We start from the raw sequence: 21,575 nt of genomic DNA, 5'->3' as shown, positions 1-21,575 counted from the left end.
CGAAGCAGGTTGAATGGGGAGGCCACTTCAGGCCATGAGGACAGACGGCTGTGGCCTTCCAGCCTACAAATCCCATGTCTCCCTTTGAAAACTTTCCCTTATTTGGGACAAGGTATAGAGTTGGCCTTGCTGGCCTTGCGGTACCTGAACCCCTAGTGAGGGCTTGGGGCTGTGTTTGGAGACCCCTAGATTCATGTCCAGGCCCTGCCTCTTACTCTCTTTGTGACCTTGAGTAACACACATCTTTTCTCATTTGTGCAATCGGAAGACTGTGGAGTCTTTGTGATTTTGCTATTGCTGCCCCCTGCAGGTGGCCATAGGAATCACAACAGGCAGAGAGCCTGCCCCTGGGGATGTCTTCCCGGAGAATCTGGTTGTACAAAATTGAAGATGCCTATTCTTGAAAAATAGATGCATATGTAATCAAGGCTGTAACTAAAAGGATGTTAGTCACAATACCTCCACTGGGAAGAAGCTGAACCCCAAATGTCCAGTGTTAGAGGCGTAAGAACTCCACACTGGCTGAGTATTCTGCAGTGTGGAAGCCCATGGGCTTATTGCTGCTGAACTGGTCATGAACTAGCCCCCTAAATCATTTTCTTCTTAAAGAAAGTGGAGCTTGGCATGATTATGCACACCTGTACTTGTAGCCCCTGACAGATAGAAACAAGAGGATCAGAACTTTGAGGCCAACCTTGAGTTAAGTGAGACCCTGTCTCAAAACGTCAAAAGCAATAAAGAATGAATGAGTGAGTGAGTGAATGAGTGAATGAACATGAAATTTCCACTGTGAGTTCATTTATGAACATGAAGATGGTTTGGGGGTTTTTGTTCTTTTTTCAGTGCTGGGGGTTGAAGTCAAGGCCTTCACAGAATGCCAGATAAGCCCTCTGACTCTGAGCCATCTTCCAAGGCACAGAAGACAGCCGTGGAGATATTCATAGATGGTTTTGCAAGGTGCCAGACTGAGTCAAAAGGGGCAGAAGACAAAGTGGAACTCTAGGTTCTTTATTAGAATAATGTTTGACCCCCCCCCCCAGCTCCTAACATCTGTTACAGGCACTAAATAATTTTGTTTTACTTTATTACATGTATGGCTTGTGTGTGTGATTTACATGTGTGTGATTGATACACTCACCCATATGTGCACATGCAGAGGTCAGCATCTGTTGGGTGTCCATTTTATTTTTTGAGGCAGTCTCTGTGCTTGGAGCTTTTTGATTCAGCAAACTGTTCCTTCATCTGCCTAGCTCTGCTCCCTGACTACCTACCTTCCACCCTGCCTACACTGAGACTACAGACTCACTCATGGCTTTATGTGGGTGCTAGAGACCCAGACTCGGGTCCTCAGTCTTGTATAGCAAGTGCTTTACCTTCTGAGACAGATATGTATTGACTCACTTAACCGTCCGTGATACAGTACCACTGTTCCTCAGTGTCATGCCTGGGAAACAGGCTACAAGTAGCAGAGGTGTGGCTCTCTGGTGGTATGTCTTTGTTTCACTTGAGTCCAGGTGGTTTGTGCTTTCACTGATGTGGAAATCTGTAGGCTGATAACCTCAGTCTGTGAGTTCAAGTCTAATATATTGCTTTGTCCGTGTCCTAATTTGAATAGGTTCCTGGGAGCTCTTGAGAGTATAGACTGCTAACTAAATATCATGATGGATGAGTGGAAGGCTGGATAGATAGACAAACAGAAGAATGGATAGATAGATGATAGGAAGGAAGGAAGGAAGGATAAATGGGTAGATGGGTGCGTGGATGGATGGATGGATAGACAGAAGGATAGATAGGTGGGTGGATAGAAGAATGGATGGACAGGTGGATGGATGGATTGATGGATGGACAGGTGGATGGATGGATGGAAGAGTAGATGAATGGGTATGTGTGTTGTAGGTGTACACATATAGAAGTCAGCATCTCTTGGGTTCTCCCTCAATGTCTGTCTACCATATTTTTTGAGACAGTATCTCTCACTGTACTTGGAACTCTTAGATTCAGCAAGATGTTCTTCCATCTTCCTGTCTCTGCCCCCTGACTACCTACTCTCTACCCTGCCTGGGGCTGGGACTACACACACACTCAGTGTGTGTTGGAGATAAGCAAGGGAAGATAGTAGGGAAAGCAGAGCATGTTATCTGCCTTAAGGTTCTTTCCTTAAACACAGATTGAACTTGACTTAGGACCTTGAGTGTAGCTGCAACGGAAGCACAGAAGCATGCTGGATGCCCTTGGAAGAGTCCGCCACAATCTAGGAATGCTTCAGAGGAGATAGGACTCAGAAATAGCAAGGAAGGGAAGTGTAGACTGCTACACTGCCAGCTACTGTTTAGAGAGTGTGTGTTATCTTACTAACCCCTGTCCGCAATTCCTTCTTTCTGCAGAAACAGGCCCAAGGAAGTTAGGTGTTTGCTTAGTATTCCACGGCAAGTTATCAGTAGAGCTAGGAACCCTTTCCAGTGTGTCTGACCCTGAGCAGGGTATGGTCAGGAAGAGTGGGCATGCTCCGTCCTCTCCTTTCTAGACCACTAACCCAGGTCTTACAGTAGTTCTTTTTAAGGTTAGTCTGTTCCCACAGAGAAGAGTCTGGTCCTTGAGGTCTGAACCCTGAAATTCCTTGTCATTCTTTGGATGTGGGAAAGCTGCTTTTGTGCATGAGTTGGCACCTGAGAGTCTTGTGACCTTGTGGCCTGTTTCATGTTTGTGTCTGGGCATGTATGTGAGCACGGCCTATCACTGTTAGCACTCCTCTTTAGTCCTGCACTGTGGCCTTTCCAGGTTTTTCCTCTGTCCTGTACTGGGAATTCTGGCCTATGATGTGAGGCATCAGAGTTCTCTCCGAAGAACAGAGTGAGGTGATTCTCCTCCTGAGAGCACCACGTTATGTGAAGACATGCACACATAATTCATATTTCAATTATCGTGACGTGGGTCTGGTGATGGAGAGCATCTGCCCCACACCGTCTGCCAGGTCAGATTGCGACTGCTCTGATTTGCACTGGAAGAGCACAGGAAAGCCCCTGGGTCCAGTTTTTCAGTTGTGGGTGGTGACAGTGGTGGCATCAGCATTGTGACAACAGCCCTTGCCTGCAGTGGCCTTTTCTACCTACAGAGGGAGTGGAAATGATCTCCAGCTTGTACCACAGAAACAGATGGGCCGAGTAGCAGGGTGAGTCGCTGGGTGCAGAGCACCGATAGGCAGTTGATTGAGGCAGACTGGCTGGTCCCAGGGTTACTGTTGTAGGAGAGGAATATTGAAGACAGAGGTCAGCAACACATACGGGCAATACCTGTTACTTTTATGGAAGTGTTTGTGCTTTTTACCACTTCAAAGTGGCTATTGAGCAGGGACACAGTTCCACTGGAGAGGTCCCTGGCCTTCAGGTGTCTTTGTTAAACCCAAATTGGGGTCTGCCTCTTGGCATGCCTGTGGTACTTCCTCTGCATGCCTTGGTTTTGGTTTTTCTGAACCTCTCTTTCCTCTGCCAGAGTCCCAAGTTTACACTAGGTTCATGGGTCAGGGACATGGTAAGAACAGAAGCTAGCAATTCTGAGTGTTCACCCCCAGAATGAGGGAAGCTGGAGACAGTTTCCCAGGTCCTGTCCACAACCCTGCCTGGTGTCTATGCCCACATGTCCCCAAGGCTCTGACCACTCTGCTCTCCTGATGGCCACTATATGCCCTGAATCAGACAGATTTAGAATTTCTATTTGGGTAGTATCTTACCAGTCACAGAATCCAACCTGTTTATTGCCAAGTGGCAAATGGAGGCGCAGCAAGGGCAAGAAGAAACTTTATTTCCCCAGCAAGACCACATGTGGCAGAGACAAGCCTGACACTCTCACACCAGCCTGAGGCCTTTGTGATTTTCCCTGACGCCTGAGACCACAGGCTACCCGGTGCGCTCTACTAAGTGATATACTGTGACTGCCATGGTATTCCTGACTATGAATGGGACCTTCTTGTCCCCAGATATCCAGAAGCACAGGAGTCAAGGTAGCAGTATTGAGTCAGTGTGAAAGGCCGGAGTGGCCGTCCCTAGCTGTTCTTCAGAATGCACTCCTCTGGTTACCAACACCCTTTGAGATGAGTCAGGGTGGTGACTGGTCACCAACTGACTTTGTAGAGCCTTACCACTGGACACACACTTATTAAAGAGGGGGTGGGATGGTGGGCATGCTCCTTCCAACTCCAGTGTGCCAGAGCTGTGTTTAAAGCATGCCTGAACACTGAAAGTTCTGGCTCAGGAATCTTGTCTTTCTTTTCTGCCTTTCCAGAAAAACACAGCAAGCCACAGAGGATGCTGATGTTCTTGCCCTCCACAACCTACTGAAAGCCACGTTTATCCTCACCTAAGCATTGAGGGCTCCAGAATGGCCTGAGGGATGTGACTGGCAGCCCCACAGCCTTGTAATGAGGGAGCTGAAGTTTACAGGGACTGGGACTCGCTCAGGGCTAGCCCCATGTCCCAAGCAGTGTCTTGTACACTCACCACTCTGTCCCTTCTCCTCAGGTTTTTAGGGAGTCTTTCTATGCAACACGGGAGCAGGCATCATTGGGACTCTGGCATGGGCACTCCAGGCTACACCTCCTCAGCACCAACAATGGTGCTGTCATCAAAGGCATTAACCTCCTCTCTCTCTCAAGGTTGCTGCCCGCCTATTTATAGAACTGACCACGAGGAGTCGACCGACCAGTCGCCTGAGAAAGAATACAAATGATGCTGATTCTCGCTGCAGCATTCTGCTTCCTCCCTTGCTTTCTTCTCTGGCTTCTCAGACAATGCTTTTCGGGGGTACCCTCTCTACGAAGAGTCCCATGGGGAAGTGGGGGAGAGGCTCTGCTCTCTGCTGAGCACCTGCTGTGTACAGAGGATTATAAAGGATTTTAAACCCACAGTCCCATTTGACCCACACCACCCCAGCAAGGCATGGTCTCTTAATTCATACACATCTCTTTCGGAGGGCAAGCTACCAGCCCAGCGCCTCTCGATAGATAAGTGCAGCTTATCTAACTTTTCTGCTAGCCTGGGCAGTCTCTGTGCTCTTCCCATTATTGTCCCCTGACTGCATGGTGGTGATTATGGTGGCTATAATTTCTTGTGGGGTACTATTTACTGTATCACCCAGTCAGGCCAGTCAATCATTTCTTTGGACCTACTGTGCAACATCTCAAGCTTTGTCTCTCATCAGTCTACAAGTGTCTTCGGGATATATTTTATATCAGAGATAATGCCTTACCTCATCGGGCACAGGTGACATGAAGTCCTACTGTGTGCTGGGTGATGCCTTGCCTGTCAGCAGACTCTTAAGTGTCATTGAGGCCTACCATGCTACCTGCTGCTGTCTTGTTCTTCAGCAAGCACAAACATCATGACCTGTTGTGTGAGCTGTCATGCTTTATCTTTTACAACAGTATTGGCTACAACAATCTTGAGGACCTATTGTATACCAGGAGCTCCTTTGTCTCTACAGGCACAGCCTTGTCACTTACCTGACCCAAGTGCTGTTCTGAGGACCTACTGTGCACTTGGCGATACATCATCTTTCCAAACATAAGCATCATAAGAGCCTGTTTTACATCAGGTAGTAACTTGTCCCTGGCCTGGCCTAGTGCGCAGTAGATTCTTGGTTGGGCCTTGCAGGGCAATTGACAAGGCTTATCTCATCTTCTACCTAGGATAGGATGGAGGACTCTTGCTAGTTGGAACACACTGGACAGAGAAGCTTGTTCTTTTTGGAACAGGGAGCAGCAGGCAAGAGCGATGGCTCAGGAAGCTACCAGGACAGAAGATGTTGGCAGCCTTTGCTTCTTCTCATCTCACCTGTACCCTGACACTCGTTCTCTGTTTTGCTGGTCAGAAATACATCAGATAGATCTCAGGCCCCTTCCTCCAGCATCTTCAACTTAACAAAGGTTTGATTTTTCTCCACTATTCCATCAGGAGAGCCTCAGGGAATACTCAAGAACACTGCAGAGCTTTCCCTGCTCACATCTGAAGAATCCTCTGTAAAACAAGAGCTTGGGAGAGCTGTTCTGGTCACGTTGTCACTCCACCAGGGCCTGGCGTTTGCCGGTGGAGTCAGGAGCTAGGCCCCTCTACTTGCCCTTCCTCCTCTGGGAGAGGTCACGTGCTAGGCTCTCCTGGGAGAGCCAGGGCCCCAAGCTGTCTGAAGGAAATCTCAGCAGCCCTCATCTCACTTGAGGATTTTGGAGTTCATAGAGCCCAGAGCAGCAGATGAGGGTGACAGGTTAGTGTCCCCAGTTCAGGTGCTATGTACTTATTTTATATACTGAAAAGTATGCTTTTATCATACAACATTTGGGAAACATTGCAAAAAAGGAAAAGCAAAATAACAGCCACCTGGAGCCCCACTCAGCGGGAGGTGCTGGCCGTTGGCAGGCTGTAATGTTTGGTTTTCCTGCCTGATTTTTCTCCCGACATAACTAAGATTGTTCAAGAAACCGTGATTTGTAGCCTGTCGACCCCACTTAACATTAGAATATGTCATGTCCCAGGCATTGCAAAGTCTCTGTCAGTGGCTGACAGCATACACGTCTGGTGCTTGAAGAAACCTTAACTGAGTCAGACCAACTCCAACTGTGGGGTGCAGTGTCAGCTAGGGCTGCCATAGTAGAATATCACACAGTGGGTGGCTTACGTCACAGGAATTGATTTGCTTGCATTTCCTGAAGCTGGAGCCAGCATGACAGTGTAATCAGGTGACCTGCCAGGCTTTCTGTGTCTTATGCAGAGGGAAGGAAGTGAGCAAGCTCTGCTGTGTGCCCACCCTCCATGCAGAGCTACTATTCGCATCACGAAAGCCCTGTCTTCATGGCCTCATCCCCCAAAGGCTCCAGCACATTCACTAAATAGGGGGGAACTACATACTGAGACCCCTAACATGAGGTATGTTTGCTGTTAATCCAATACAAAGTGACTGTCTTCCGGAATCCACACCTTCATCTCCATTACAGGTGCATTGTGGGAAAGCAGTATGCCTGACCTCAGCTTCTTCCCTAGGGCACAGACTTTGGCTTACTATATTCCTCGTGTTTCTCCATCCTTACACTGGGAAATTGTACAATACAGGTGGTATCTACATTTGACATTAGTAGCTATGTAAGAGGAGCCCCTAACTGTCTGTGCAGGCAGTGAGTTCCTGCCCTTCCTTACTGAAGTGGTAGATTCCTCTCTACCAGCCATTGTAAGAATTAAGTTTGTAGCAAGAAATGAAGGAAGAGCATTCAGATACCCTGACAGCTAAAACAGCTGTATGTTATCTAAGAGGTGGTGTCTCAAGATCTGGCTGTACTGTCATCAGGGTCCAAGACCCACCGGCAATGGCCAGAGCTGGAGAGGGCACTGGTTACATACTTCACGCTGGGGGTTCTGTGGATAAGGAATAGGGAAGGGGTGGGGGAGGTGTATTAGGGGTAGACATGAGAAGTCAGCTCTTTTTCTTAAACAAGCTGTTACTGAAACTGCAGGGTCTGATGTCTCTTTTGCAACCACCTGGTGTCTGCAGTGGGGGCAGCTGCTTCTCTTATGCAACCTCCAAATGGCTGGCTTCCTGTTACTCTGAGCTCAGTTTAGGGCTTTGGGGTTTGGGGGTAGGGTGTGTGTTTCTTTACCAATAATATGATTCCTCAGAGATTGTACGTGTCAGATATGGGGTGGAGTGCTTGCCACATGCAGGTCTTTTGTAAATGCTAAGCTGTTCTCAGTGTTGTGTTTTTGACTTGTATCTAGTAGTTCACTGGAGTCCTAAGACCACTGTCATGCAGGTTCAGGTTCTAGTTCAGCTAGCATTTCTCACATGTGTTCAGCATGTATTCCTGTCCCTTAGAATCTTAGCGTCAGAACACATAATGCAACTTGACACCAGAATGCATTGATGCTCGTGACCCTCTTGTAAAATATCCAGTGAGATGGCTCAGTAGGTGAAGGAGCTTGCCTCCCAACCTGGCAACCTGAGCCTGATTCCTTAGGGCCCACATGGTGGACGTAGAAAACCAACTCATACAAGTCGCTGTCTGACCCCCACACATGTGCCACAGTACACACATGTATACACACAAACACAGTAAATACATGTGATGAAGCACTAAAGTGATGTAGCATATCCTCTGTGAGTTTAAATCATCTGCAGCGGACTTATACCTGATGCAGTGTAAGCACTACACAAGTAGCTGCTGTGCTGTACTATTTAAGGGAACACTGATAGGAAACAGTCTGTGTATGTTCAGGGCAGATGCAGACTTTAAAAAAATCCTTAAATATGTATGCACACATATATATGCATTCATGTAGAGGCCCAAATTTGGTGTTTGATGTCATCCTCAATGACCTTCCATTTTAATTGTTGAGACAATCTCTCTCAACTCTTTCCAGAGCTTGTGGATTAGCTAGTTTAAGTAGCTAGCTTGCCCTGGGGATCCTGTTCCTATAATTCCAGCTGCTAGGATTACGGGAGGCTGCCGTGTCAGCCTGACTTCAGAGTTCTTGGGCTTTAATCTCATACTTACATGATAAGTGCTTTTTACTACTAAGCTATACCCCAGCCCTTCCCCAGATATGTGCACATTTGTGCGTGCGTGTGCACGTGTACACACATGCACAGGTTCAACCTGTGGAAGTGAAACTGTGGGTGGGAGGGCCGACTGTCCTTGAACTCCATGGCTCATATTTAGTTAGATACGAATGTTCCTAGTGCAGTTCAGAGGAAGCCCAAGCTTCTGGGAGTTCTCAGTGAGTCACCTAGGGCACACTCCATTCTCCCAGACTCAAACTGTGCCGTGTGTGATACTCTGGTTTATCGGGGGTCAATCACATAGGCACTCTGTGGTCCCCACCTTCCAGACTGCAGAAGAGGAGCAGGATTTCACCGTAAGCACACGGTATGTACAAGGAGTGTAAAAGACTGAACTACATGTGATACACTTCAAAACCACGGCCTTCAACACCAGAGTAGGGCCAGCGCTGCACTGAAACCTAATAAGGATAGCAGCCTCAGGCCTGCCCTGCTCACCCATCTGTGAGGTATCTTGAGAGATGATGTACTTTGTACTTGGATCACCTGAAATGGGATGGGACAGGTGCTCCATTTGTACATGGGAACACTAAGAGCTGGAGGCAGGGAAGATGAGACTAAGCATAGGGTCCTCCCAAATGTGTGGATTCTTGATAGCAGGTGCCTTCTTCTTTCTGACCATGTGTACCCCTCTCTTCAGGCTCTCAAGGGCTCCAAGAAGCTGGTGCTGTCTGTATACTCAGCTGGGCGTATCCCAGGGGGCTATGTCACCAACCACATCTACACCTGGGTGGACCCACAAGGTCGAAGCACATCCCCTCCCTCAAGCCTGCCTCAGCCCCATGGCAGCACTCTGAGACAGCATGAAGATGACCGAAGGAGTGCCCTACACCTCCTGCAGAGCGGAGATGAGAAAAAGGTGAGATCTAGCCAGGCTGTGAATGGGTAAAGACTTGGAGACTTGGGGTGCCTTGGATTTCTGAGCTCCTTGTACACCCAGGGGCTCCCTCAAGGCTGAAGGAAGGGCGGGCCTCTGTGACTGGGCTCTGTTGCTTCTTTTGAGTCCCTCAAATTTGGTCTTCCTGGCTTCCTCCTGTGACTCATAAGGTGTGTGTTGCCTTTTAGGATAAGCTGCTGTCACAGACTAGTATGAAGACTGACTTAATATCAGTCTTTCTCCCACAGCAGAATGGAGGGGTCCTTTTGGTCTGGTATACAGCTCTACTCTAGGGCTTATTCTGGGCTGTGGATCTCCACCATCCACCAGCTCCTAGCATGTAGTCCCTTCTGGTAATTGAACCTGGACTGTAGTCTGCCCCTGTTTTAGCACCCAGAACGGGAAGAGAGAAAGCACAGGGTGTGCCTTTACATGTGAACTTTGTACACATTAAATTCTGTAGGGGTCCAGATTGAGGCATGGACTATGCACAGATCATGATCCTGGAAGACCCTTGGATGGTGGGGGTCTTGGGCTGTCAACAGCAGAGACCAACTCGACTAACTCTGTAATTTGAGGGTGTAGTAAAGGGGTGTGCGCAGTCCCAGAAGTGGAGCTGAGAAACTCAGGGTGCATCTGCAGAAGAATCCACACCACAGTGACTCCATCTACTTCCCCTCCAGACTTCTTTTTCAGGGAAGGGGTACCTTTTTGGTTAACAGGATGCCTTAAACCTTAGCTGATAGGACCACTAGGACTGTAGCTGGTGGGAGAAGGGTAGGTGCTCAAGACATCATGGGGTTCTGTAACCTAAAGGAGGCCAGGCATCATTAAATGTCCCCTAGAGAACCATCCTCCACCTCTTCCTCATCCTCTTCCTTCTCCTGTCAGAAAGTGAGCTGTTTCCTACTGGAAAGAATGAGGAACATGATTGAGGGCCTTCTGACCCTGTCTGGGTTCTGTTTGCATTGTGCACATGTGTGCTTCTGAGACAAAGAATAACTGTCACTCCTGCCCTGCCAACATCTCCGATGTTTTAGGATCTTGATCCTTACAGCTAGGAGACCACATACCTTTTTGCTTGGGGCTAAGCTCTGTCCTCCAGAGACTCACTCTCAGCTCTCTTTTTTTCTGTCAGTAGGACCATAACATTTACTTAATGTGGTTTGTGTTTTTTGCTCAAACATCAGTATGAGGGATTCAGGGAGATTGCAGTGGCTTGTGGGAAGGTGATGGTGTCTAGGAGGCTGGTTGGTGTGCACAGGATGGCAGCCAGCAGGCAGGTCCTCCTGCCTCCCCACCAAGGATGCCCACTTTAGGCCACCTTGAGGGGTGTTATCAGCCACCTGGGTTACAGTCAAGGCCAGCTTTGCAGTGTTGGGCAGAGAACTTGTTTTATTGTTTGCAAAAGCTGCTGTCCTGGGCAGAACCTGAGTTCAGAGCTGAAATGGCTATAATTTTGGCTGGTCCTGAATTCCTGTGGCTTGAGCATTGTTCAGGGTACCTTCCTGAGTCCTTGAGGCCACCTGTAGGGTAAATATCACCAGAATCTGAGCCTGAGGATAAGATCCCAGAAAGCAAGATAAGGAAGATCTGTCTCTTTGTCCCGATTTTGGCTATGGCAATAAAAGTGCCACTGGCTGGGTAGTTTATAAGGACATGAGAGTCACTTGGCTGGAGGCTGGAAGGCAGGAAGTCCCAGAGTGTTGTACCCGCACTTGATGGGGGCCATGGTGCTAAACTACTGCATGGTGACACAGAGTCTGCTCAGGTCTCTCTCCCTCATCTCATAAAGCCACCAATGCCACAGAGTCATAGAAGACCCACCCAGGTGGGTTACTGGCCAAGGCCTGCTTTCCAAATACCATTAGCATATGAATTTGGAGGTTAGTTTTCTATACACTGCAATTTGGAGGACATAGTTATTCATTCTATGGACAGGTTAAAAGCTGGTGAAGAAAAATGAAATACCAAGAAGGGCTAGGGAGAGTGACAGGAATTGGACACCTCTCTGAAAAAATGACAAAGGAGACGCCAAGTACCATTTTGGAACCTGAATCCCCAAGAAATCAGGACAACATGCACAAAGGTCTTACGATAGGACTGAGACCAGTATCTTCGAGGTTTTGGGTGGGCAGGAGGATGGAGGTGGGAGCATCAGATAAAGTTGCCCCTGGGCATCATGGGGTAGCTTACATAAGAATGTAGAAGGTGCATCTGAAAGACCAGGGAGAATGAAAATACCACAGGAAGCAGGATCTAGCCCCATGACAGTCCAGAGGAGTTTTCACAGGTTATACAGCTGAACTTGTCGTGGCGGCTAAATGGGACCAGACCAGCGTGGCAGGAATGATTCAAATCTTAGTTCTGCTGCTTGTGAGTTGTGTAACCTTGAACAGGTTGCATAAACTGTCTGAGCCTGGGGTTCTTCCTCTGTGACAGCCTTGGGGAAGCTCCACAGTAGTGAGATTCTGATTTGAGCCCTGATTCATCCTCAGTGTCTGGAACAGCACTGGAACAGTTCATGACAGGAATGATTGGAGTGCAGGTGACAGGACTGTGCCTACAAGGGGCATATCTCAAAAGCCTCCACTAAAGATGCCTTAGCTTTCCTCTGGGTGGCTCACAGAACAGCATGCCTGTGAGGCTGCTGCAGCCACGTTCAGACTAGATAGAGAGCAAAGACTGAGTGTTCTGCCTGCATGTATGTATGTGTATGACGTGCATGCCTGATGCCTGTGGAGGTCAGAAAAAGTTATTGCATCCCCTAGAATTGGAGTTACAGATGGTTGTGAGCCTCCATGTGGGTGCTAGGAACCAAACCCAGGTCCTCTGCAAGTGGAACAAATGTTCACCCTTGCTCCACCACCACTACCTTTCACCTCCAGCCCCTCTACCTTTACCTCTTAAATACTAGAATTATAGGTGGGCACCACTATATCTGGGTTCTTGATTTTTGTTTCTGTTATAAGGTTTAAAAAATGTTATATTAGCATATATTAATTCTACACACTAATGGGTTTCACTATGTGTGCTGCCTGGTCTTATGTCACTTGACACACAAACTAGAGTCATCTGAAAGGAAGGAACCTTTCATTGAGAAAATGCCTCCATAAGATCCAGTCATGAGGCATTTTCTTAGTGATAGATAGAGAAGGGTCCAGCCCATTGTGGTCCTGGGTTTTCTTAACAGGGTGAGGAAGTCATGGGGGGCAAGCCAGTAAGCAGCACCCCTCTATGACCTCTGCCTCAGCTCCTGCCTCTAGGTTCCTGCCCTGTTTGAATTCCTGTCGTGGCTTCCTTTGATAATAAGCAGTACTATGGAAGTATAAGCCAAATAAAATAAACTCTTTCTTCTCCAACTTGCCTTTTGGTCATGGTGTTTCATCAGAATAGAAACCCTAACTAAGACACTGCCATTTTCCTATCTATGTGTACATGGTGTGTTTTGATCATAGTTACCTCCCTTACCCTCCCTTGTGCCCCTCCCACTTTCACAGTCTCTTTTCTCTTCCCAACCAGCCCCACCCTTGCATGCCCCCATGGAGGCCATAGGCTGACATCGGGATGGCTACCTCTGACAATGTCTCTCACTGAATCTGGAGTTTGCTGTTTTAGCTGAGTCTTTCTTAGGCTAACCGGCCAGCAAGTCTCCCGGATTCTCCTGTCCCTGCCACTTTCCTTCTCTGGGGTTACAGGCACACACCACCACACCCAGCTTTTTATATGGGTGCTGGCTCTCAGCACTCAGATCCTCATGCTTGCACAGAAAGTGCCTTATCCACTGTGCCATCCCTGCTGCCTCTGAGTTGGATGGGATCTCCTGTAGCCCAGGCTGTGGCTTTTTCCTCCCAGTTCTGGGACTATAGAGGTGTACCACATACATGGCTTTTTTTTTTTTTTTTAACTTTTAAAGGAACTGCTGTACCGTTTTCCGTAGCTGCTGTGCTGTTTTATTCCCTCCACAGCACACAGTGACTCTTCTCTGTTTGTGAGCAATCAGTCACCCTAACATAGGTCAGCCTTTCCCTCATCTGTCTCCACCATAGACCTTTATGTGACACCTTAGCAGAGTGATGACAGTGCTGGAGGTCACAGCTGGGACACAGCAGAGTTTAAACAAGGCCAGTCTGTCTCTTTCCAAGCCCTCCAGTCTAGCTGTCAGCCTGTTCCTCCGCCCCACTGTGAGGTGGCACACTTAGGACACCTCTGGAGAAGAGAAGGGCTTGTTCTGACACACTCCAAGAGGTGCGTAAAAGGATAAGGAAGGGTTTGCTCCCCTCCTGCTGGAGGGATTGAGATAGGATTCCTAGAAGAGACTGTATGGGACTGACTGGCTTTGGGAGGGAGCAGCAGGCAGAAGGGACAGGTGATGGTGGCAGGCGAAGTCTGAGAGAACAAGACGGGTCCTAAGTGCTGGTTTGGTTGTGCAGCCATGTTCTGAGATGCCGGCTGGGAGAACCAGTGTGCGAGCATGCTTTTATGCAGGACACAGACTGTATGGGAAATAAAATGAATAGATTACAAGTGTGCAGAGACCCTTGGCAAGGTCCTGGAAGTGAAAAGGACCAGACTCTTTTAAAGGAAAAAAAGAAATTGGCTAAGGATGAGCCAGAAGAGTCCTGTAGCCGATGGGGATGTGGCTGGTTGTCGTCAAGGTGAACTGGAAGCAGACCTGTAGGAACGTTTCTGTCTCTGCAGGGCTAGCGCACCCTGCTCTCCCCATGCATGCAGCCAGGGTGAGAGAGTTCCTGCACTGTGCATGACTGCATCTTGGAAGCAGTTTGCAGTGAAAATGGCAGTCATATGTTGCCCTGGCTTGGAATGCGACTGGACAGGAGGAAGGCAGAGCAGGAAGACATCTGGGTGGGAGGGACAGCGCATGTTGCTGGGGCTCTGTAGATAAAAGGAATGAGCAGGAGGTTTGCACACCCTTTTCTGGGCTAGGTATCTCTCCCCTGACTTGGGGAGCAGGCTGAGTGGGGTCTCTCTGTTCCTGTGCTCTGTGTGTAAAAGTGTGATGCTTAGCCTTGGTTCACCTCCAGCAGACCCAGGGTCTGGGGTTCTCCACACATGTCATATTTCTGTCTCAGTTTTTATTTGAGAGAGGTCATCCTTCTGCTGATGGACAACAGCCTGCTAAGTGGCGTTTTATCCTATGGCTGCAGCTTCAGGATTTCAGTGGGGTGTTGTGGAATTGCTGGGCTCAAAGGCCAGAGCTATACAGTCCTTGCAGACTGTGTCCTGAGTATTGATGCGTGCACTGAGGCATGCAGGGGTTGAGTGCGTTGCCCCAGGACATGCTGCTGGTGATTGGCTGAGCCACCTCAATTCCGCTTTTAGACTTATCTCTAACCATTCTGCATCTCCTGGCCCTGGCCCTTGAAGCTGACTTCTGCACAGCTATAGGCATTGGGCTGACACCAAATGTCTTGGTCAGCATCTGTGACACTCCACTGTGGTCCACACTACAGCCTCCCACTGAGATGAGCAGTTAGAGCCTGCAGCTGCTCACAGCTCTTCACAGACCCAGAAGCAAGATGTGCCAGCCTGGTCCCAAAGGAGCAGCAGCTTCAGGTCACCAGCACCAGGTGGAAGCTTGCTTCTAGAACTTTCTATCACTGACTTTGAACAAGCCATTTCAACCTAAGTGAACAACCCCGAGTTTCCTTGTACATGACCTGAGGACCATCCCTGCAGCCTGTATCCAGAATAACCATGCACGTGAGCTCAGAGCACAATGCAGGGGACATGGCAATTAATTTTAACGACAGCAATAGCTGTCAAAGGCCAAGGAGGAATGAAGTCCCTTTCATCTTGTTCTTTTTACAATATTGATCAAATACCTCTGTTGGGCCCCAAACTAACCTGGGTACTGGGGATACCACTGTGAATAACAAAGATGGCTCGTATCCAGGAGGGTGACCCTCTATTGTGCGGGCATCCTACAGAGGTATTGGAACAAATGATGTGTGGCATATTATAAGGGGGTAGGTTAACCCAAGAAGGGTTTAACATATAGTAGGGTGGCTTTAGAGACGGGCAGAAGAGGCCTTGTTAAGAGATCATAGGATAGTGGTGGTGGGTGTTGCCATCCTGTGGGTAGAAGGTTCCCAGGGGCATTTTTAAAGTTAAGAGAGGATGGAGGCCAAAGCCAGGGCAGTCTGCAGAGCCTGGAGATTCTTCTTTAAGGAGAAGAGAGCCATGGCAGAGCTTAGAGCAGAAGAGGGCTGGATGCATGTCAGATGCCCGCTGTCAGCTCAGGCCGCTTAGAGGATAGACTGCAGGGGTGGAGGGGGATGGAGGAGCTTAGAATCCTGGTCCTCACCACAGCTCTGAGGGATGGACTGAGTCAAGAATGCTTTGAACTGTAGGTAACAGACACTCTGGATGACAGGAACTTACACATGAGGGTACTTACTGCTCAACTCAGCAGGACTGGCCAGGTAGCCTAGTAGGCAGCTTAGCCAGCAGGTGAGCATTTCTTTCCTCTTGCAGTTGGCTTTTACCTCAGGCATATTGCTTCATGGCTGCAATCCTGCAGCCATTGCTCCTGCAATCAGAGCTCTCTCTGCCTCTACTTCTCTGATTTTAGAGTGGATGCATTTTCTGAGAATCACTACCAGGTAGCTATTAATTAGCTAAAGCTGACTCAGGGCCACCTAGATTCCCTGACAAGGGAAGCAAAGAGCTTTGGAGCTGCCAGCGGGAAGGGTGCTGACTTCAGGGGATGCTACCCTTGTTCTCTGGACAGACTCGGGGCTCTGTGCCTCACCTGAGGACATTACATGGGCTGGTCCTGTCCTGTCGAGGAGCAGTCTTGAGGCTGAGGCTACCTGCTGCCTCCAGCTAACCTCACCTTATTGATACCTGAAGCCCACCTCAGTACTCCATCCTATCTCATGGGATTGCTAGAAATTCACCTGGCTTCTCTCTATCCGTCCACTCTAAATACTAGCCTGAGCCTGTTTGCACTCTGTTGTCACAGGCTAGCCCAGCCTTCTGCTGTTCCCTACCATACTCCAGCCATATGGAGTCTTTATATGACCCAGTGGCTATACTGTGCCATGCAATGGTCACTTTCCTCCTCCCCTGCAGTTCACAAAGCTCTCAGGTGTGTTTCCCAGGGCTTTGCTGAGACAGAGCTCCCAAGCGTCAGTACTACTCAGCCCAGGGTCTGTGGAAAGAGGATTCCTGATAAGAAGGTACTAGGGTAATAGGATACTGCCCCAGTCTAAGGACACATAAAGTTGTTTTGTTTTGCTTTTAGTCCTTCCAGGAACCTACAGGCCTTGCGTGGCAGACAGACTTTGCAGAGGTGACTCAGTGAAGGCTCTTAAAATAGGGAACTGTCCTAGGTTATATGGGCAGCCCAGTGTTACCAGTGTGCTCAGAGGCACAGGAGGGTGTGGGTTAGAGGAACGGCAGTGTCCTGCTGGAAGCAGAGGAGCCCATGGGAAGGTACTGAGCTGCGGTGCAAGAAGTCCCTAGAGCCTCAGAAGGAAGGCAGTCTTCCCGCCCAGCCCACACTGTCCACTTTCAGAACTGCTTTTCTCCCAAGCTTCTACTTTGACAATTTGTTCCACAGTGCCAAGGCACCAATGATTGTGAGAAGACACAGGCCTGGCAAGGAAGGAGGAGACTGCATGGCTGTCACAGCAGGCCCCACTAGTCTCTAGGTGGGAGCAGCTCTTAGGGAGAGTGGCTTTGGGTAGGACAGTTCCCCAGGAAGGGACTTGGGGTGAGGCCTCAGAGATGAGCACCCCAGCCCTTGTCCCAGGGGATCTCATGCACCTTCCCAGGTGGCTCGCATAACCCACACCCCCTTTTCTGTTTAGTTGCCTCATGCCATCAGGAGCATCTCCAGGGACCTTGTCATGCTGTTCTCTGGCTATGCCTGGCTTAGACCTTGGGCAGACACAGGGTTCTCAGGGTACATGTCTGAGTGGAAGGTCAGTGCCAGGAACCACATGAGGCAGCCACAATCACCACCTCTCAAGAAAATCATTCCTGATTGTTCCCGGCTCTGGAAGCTTAGCCAGTAGCTTGCCTTATGATGCCCTCCTGCAGATAAGCACAGTCCGTGTTGCCTGATTGCTCCCTGTGCACATACAGACCAACTCAGCTTTCAGTGCAGCTCTTCCCATCCCCCCTTCTCGGCAAATAAACCGAGGCACAGAGAGTGAAACTCGCACGCCTACTGAGTGTTATCAACTTCAGTAGTCTGGCTCTGGAGCCAGCACATGACACCTCACAAATACACAAGCCTGTATGTGACTTGGGACCAGGGTGGCCATCAGACCTAGGTTAAGTCCTCAGATGAGTCCTGTAGCAGGGTGGTGGAGCAGACCCTAAAGTATGAACCGCAGCTCCTGAGTCTGGCCTGGGAGTCTGCAGAGCCATGGATCCAGGACAGCGTGTCTGTTTTTCTGATCCTTTTTAGCCCCATGTATCCCTCTGGCTTGAGGAAGGCTATTCTGAGCAGCTGTGACACTCATAGGGTCACCGTTGAGCCCTTCCCCACCCCTCTTGCCGAGCAACAGGGGTACAGGGTGCAGAGAGAGTGCCAGTTTCCAGCGGCAGCACCTGGACCAGGCATGGCCACAGTCACATATAATTGCCTGATGTCAGCAGTTGGTTTTTTTCCTACATGAGCTTTGTCACATGCAAAATGGAACCAGCCAGCAGCAGATCATTTATTGAACACATCCTGTGACATTTACTAAACTCTAAGTGTGACACCATGTTGGGTCTTTATAAAGTAGGCAGATACCAGCTTTGCCCTCATGTTCAGATAATGGGGCCGAGACACAGTGAAGGTTAAGTGCCTGCCCCACGGGCACACAGCTGGTGCCGGGATGAACACTTGTGTGCCGTGCTCTGTCTCCTTTGCCACCTCTGCCCAGGTGGATGCTGAATTAAATGAGGTGCTGGAGTGGAGGAAAAGGTTCTTCCTGGTGGCTGTGACAGAACACAATGTAACTGTTCACTGAGTGACCTTGGAGAATAAAACAGCTTCTAGTTGGGACTGAAGGGCTAGCCCAGTGGTTAAGAGCACTCACTGGCTGCTCTTCCAGAGGACCAGGTTTCAATTCCCAGCACCCATATGGCAGCTCACATCTGTCTGTAACTCTAGTTCCAGAGGACCTGATACCCTCACACAGAAACACATGCAGGCAAAACACCAATGCACATAACATAAAAACAAATTATTAAAAAAGAGCTAAGTGAAGCTTGCCCCATGATACCTGAAGGTCATGTCCACCACTTTCCACCATAGGTATTTATGCTGTCTTCTCTTGAGTCCCTTGAGTCTTTATGAGTCTTCTCTTGATTGAGGAGGGGTCTCTAGGTTAGGTTTGCGCTATCCTAGCCCCTTCTCCCATAATTCCTTGTATGCCTGAGCTACTTGTTCTTCTTTGCCCCTCCTCCCCTAAGAGTTCCCTCTGACTCACCGCCAAGGCTTCTGTTTCTGATGTCTGGCAATGACAGCTCTAACCATGTGTTCAGTCTCCAGCTCCTCAGAGACAGCACTTTCTCCAGAAAGTCCCCACCCTGTCTGAGCCTGTGTCTCTCTGTGGCTGTGTGGCCGCTTCTTGTGTTCTGGTCCTGCTGCAACGTGAAGGTCTCTGAGCCATCCCACCTCACTGTGATCCCCTCCTGAGCAGAGTAGTGTCCAGGCACCTCCCCCATAGCCCCTGCTGTGCCAGCATAGGGCTGTTCTGGGTCAGCATGCCCTGAGTGTGCAGAATAGAGTAGAATGGAGCCGGCACTGTGGCCTATCAGAACAGTGGTTGTGTTGGAGACCCTGGAGAGGTGGGGGACTCCCCAGGGAGATAGAGTCCCTCTGGGCCCCAATGGTAGTGTCCCCAAGCTAAAATCAACCTTGATCTTGTGGAGAAGAGACAGGGATAAACATGTGAGCTGAGCCCTGAAACAAGAAGTCACCTTTGGCTAAAGCATAACGTGGATGCCCAGTGCCACCCCAAGATGCATGGTAGTGTTCACCATTGAATGCACTTGGGATGTTAGTGCTGAGGGGCCTTTGGAGGTAGTGCCTTGCTCTTCCTGCATTTGTGTGGTGAACAGAGGGACATGGCAGGGTAGGGCTGAAGGAGACAGGCCCTGGGGTTTCCATAAGGCCTTGCCCTGCACTGCTTTGTTGGTTAGGACCCAGTATTTTTCAAGCCTTAGAAGGAGTTTTGTAGTAGGCTGCCCTTCCCCACCCAGGGCTTAGCTTCCTCCAAGTTACTGTGTTTGCCTCTTCTTCTTATAGGTGAACCTGGTGCTGGGGGACGGCCGGTCCTTGGGCCTCACGATTCGAGGTGGAGCTGAGTACGGCCTTGGCATTTACATCACTGGTGTGGACCCAGGCTCTGAAGCAGAAAGCAGCGGCCTCAAGGTGAGGGGTAGTGGCCTGTGGTCTGCTATGTGTGGAGATGTGGGTGGGAAAGATCGTTGTAGCTGATTTACTTCAGCAGAGCAGGTGGTGCCCCAGCTGAGGTCTGGAGCTGCTGGGGATCCCGCGCTGGCTGCTGGATCTCTAATGCTCCCAGTGGCCTCCCACACTGTGCCAGGCCGGGGGCCAGCCCAGCTCTTTTGAGGCTGATGTTTTGCAAACACTGGGTGCCTGTGATGGCCCTGACCCCAGGGCTTGTTATGACACGTACAGAGGGCAGGAGAGAGAAAGCCAGCTATGAGCAGGGCTGTGTAGTGTAGGAGGAAGCTTTAGGGCTAGCATCCAATCCAGACCAGAAGTTACTGAAATGGCATAAATAATTCTCAGCAGAGAGCGGTGTGCCCTGCACTTGAGAGTCGGATCACGTGCATCATATCATCCTACCTGGTGGGGTGAGGTGGTGTAAGGAAGGTCTCAGAACAAGGCTGGTGACCACAGAGTCTTAACTGAACTCTAAAGCCCAGGTTGTAATCTGGCCACTGAGCACCCTATAGGGATAACCGGCAACTTACTTGTGCTAGAGCCAGAGCCTGCACACAAGGTCACGCCCAGGATCCAGATTGCTGTGACATATGACAGCATGTGTTTGAGCAGCCATGGATGTTGGGCCCACAGTGATGTGGAGTGCTGATAGTGGTCCAAGTGACATTTGAGCCAGGCTTTGGGGACAAGAGAAGTAGATGGTTGAAACATGCTGGGGAGAAATGGGATACAGTTCGTGCACACTCGAGCGCATGTGTGCACACACACACACGCACACACACGCACACACACGCACGTATCTCAAGACCCACAGGCCCAAAACTCTAGCATGGCAAATAGATTGTCACACGGGAGATGGGACAAAAATAGGCTTTGGGAGGTAAAGTGTTTGGGACGAGCTCTGGCTCCCATGGAGAAAGACAGTGTCATGTGTCCCAGCTCCGTTCCATTCCTTCATGACTGTGAGCTTGGAGCCTCCTCCGCCTGCCCGAGCCACCTTATCTCTGGTTAGGAACATGCCTGCCACAGAGTTGTAGAAAAGAAAACTAACAGCATCATTAGTTATTGTGGTAAACACAGGTAGAGTCTGTGTGTGTCCCTCTAAAATTCACACCTCCAAATCCTCAGCTTCTCGTTGTTGTGGTCAGGAGGTGGGGCCCTTGGAAAGTGACCAGATGGTGAGGGTAGAGCAGCTATGTTATCAGTGACCTTGTAAGGAGGAGTCCCTAGAAAGCCAACCAAATAAGAAGATGCCATCTGTGACCATCAAGGAGGTCCTCACAGGCACAGAATCCACTGGCATTTTGATGTTGAGTTACCCAGCTCCAGAACTGTCAGCAATAGCCTGTGCCTAAGCTGTCCTGTCTGTGGGACTTTGTTGCAGCCTCAGTCAACATTACATTATGGAGAAGGGATCACAGGACTCCGTCCCAGCCCTCCCTAAGGATTTATAGGCAGCTAATGTTTTGATGCAGCTACTGTCTAAATTGCATATGTAAATAAATCTTTACTCCTGTACGTGTAATGAAACTCACTGCGTCTCTCAATCTCCCCCCCTTCCCAATGAAACTCATTGAGTCTCTCTCTCTCTCTCTCCCTCTCCCTCTCCCTCTCTCTCTCCCTCTCCCTCTCCCTCTCCCTCTCCCTCTCCCTCTCCCTCTC

General features: G+C 49.4%; 1 protein-coding gene across 5 annotated transcripts in view; it reads left to right on the top strand.

Annotated features, from left to right (window-relative positions):
• The window catches only part of Whrn (whirlin), an 85,739-nt gene that overhangs the window by 16,263 nt on the left and 47,901 nt on the right, over window positions 1–21,575 (top strand). For 4 of the 5 annotated variants that reach the window (XM_028779978.1, XM_028779977.1, XM_028779976.1 and 1 more), the window contains exons 2-3: window positions 9,236–9,454; window positions 19,749–19,874. In XM_028779978.1, coding sequence (XP_028635811.1) covers window positions 9,236–9,454; window positions 19,749–19,874 — 345 coding nt within the window. Of the gene's footprint in view, window positions 1–9,235; window positions 9,455–19,748; window positions 19,875–21,118; window positions 21,430–21,575 lie in introns of those variants that run through there. The other variant, XM_028779980.1, reaches the window with a different exon arrangement.

This window comes from Grammomys surdaster, unplaced genomic scaffold (genome assembly GCF_004785775.1).
Source record: "Grammomys surdaster isolate TR1022 unplaced genomic scaffold, NIH_TR_1.0 363, whole genome shotgun sequence".
Classification (NCBI taxonomy): Eukaryota; Metazoa; Chordata; class Mammalia; order Rodentia; family Muridae; genus Grammomys; species Grammomys surdaster.
Note: the sequence above shows the minus strand (reverse complement) of the source record. Positions and strands in the feature narration are given on the sequence as shown.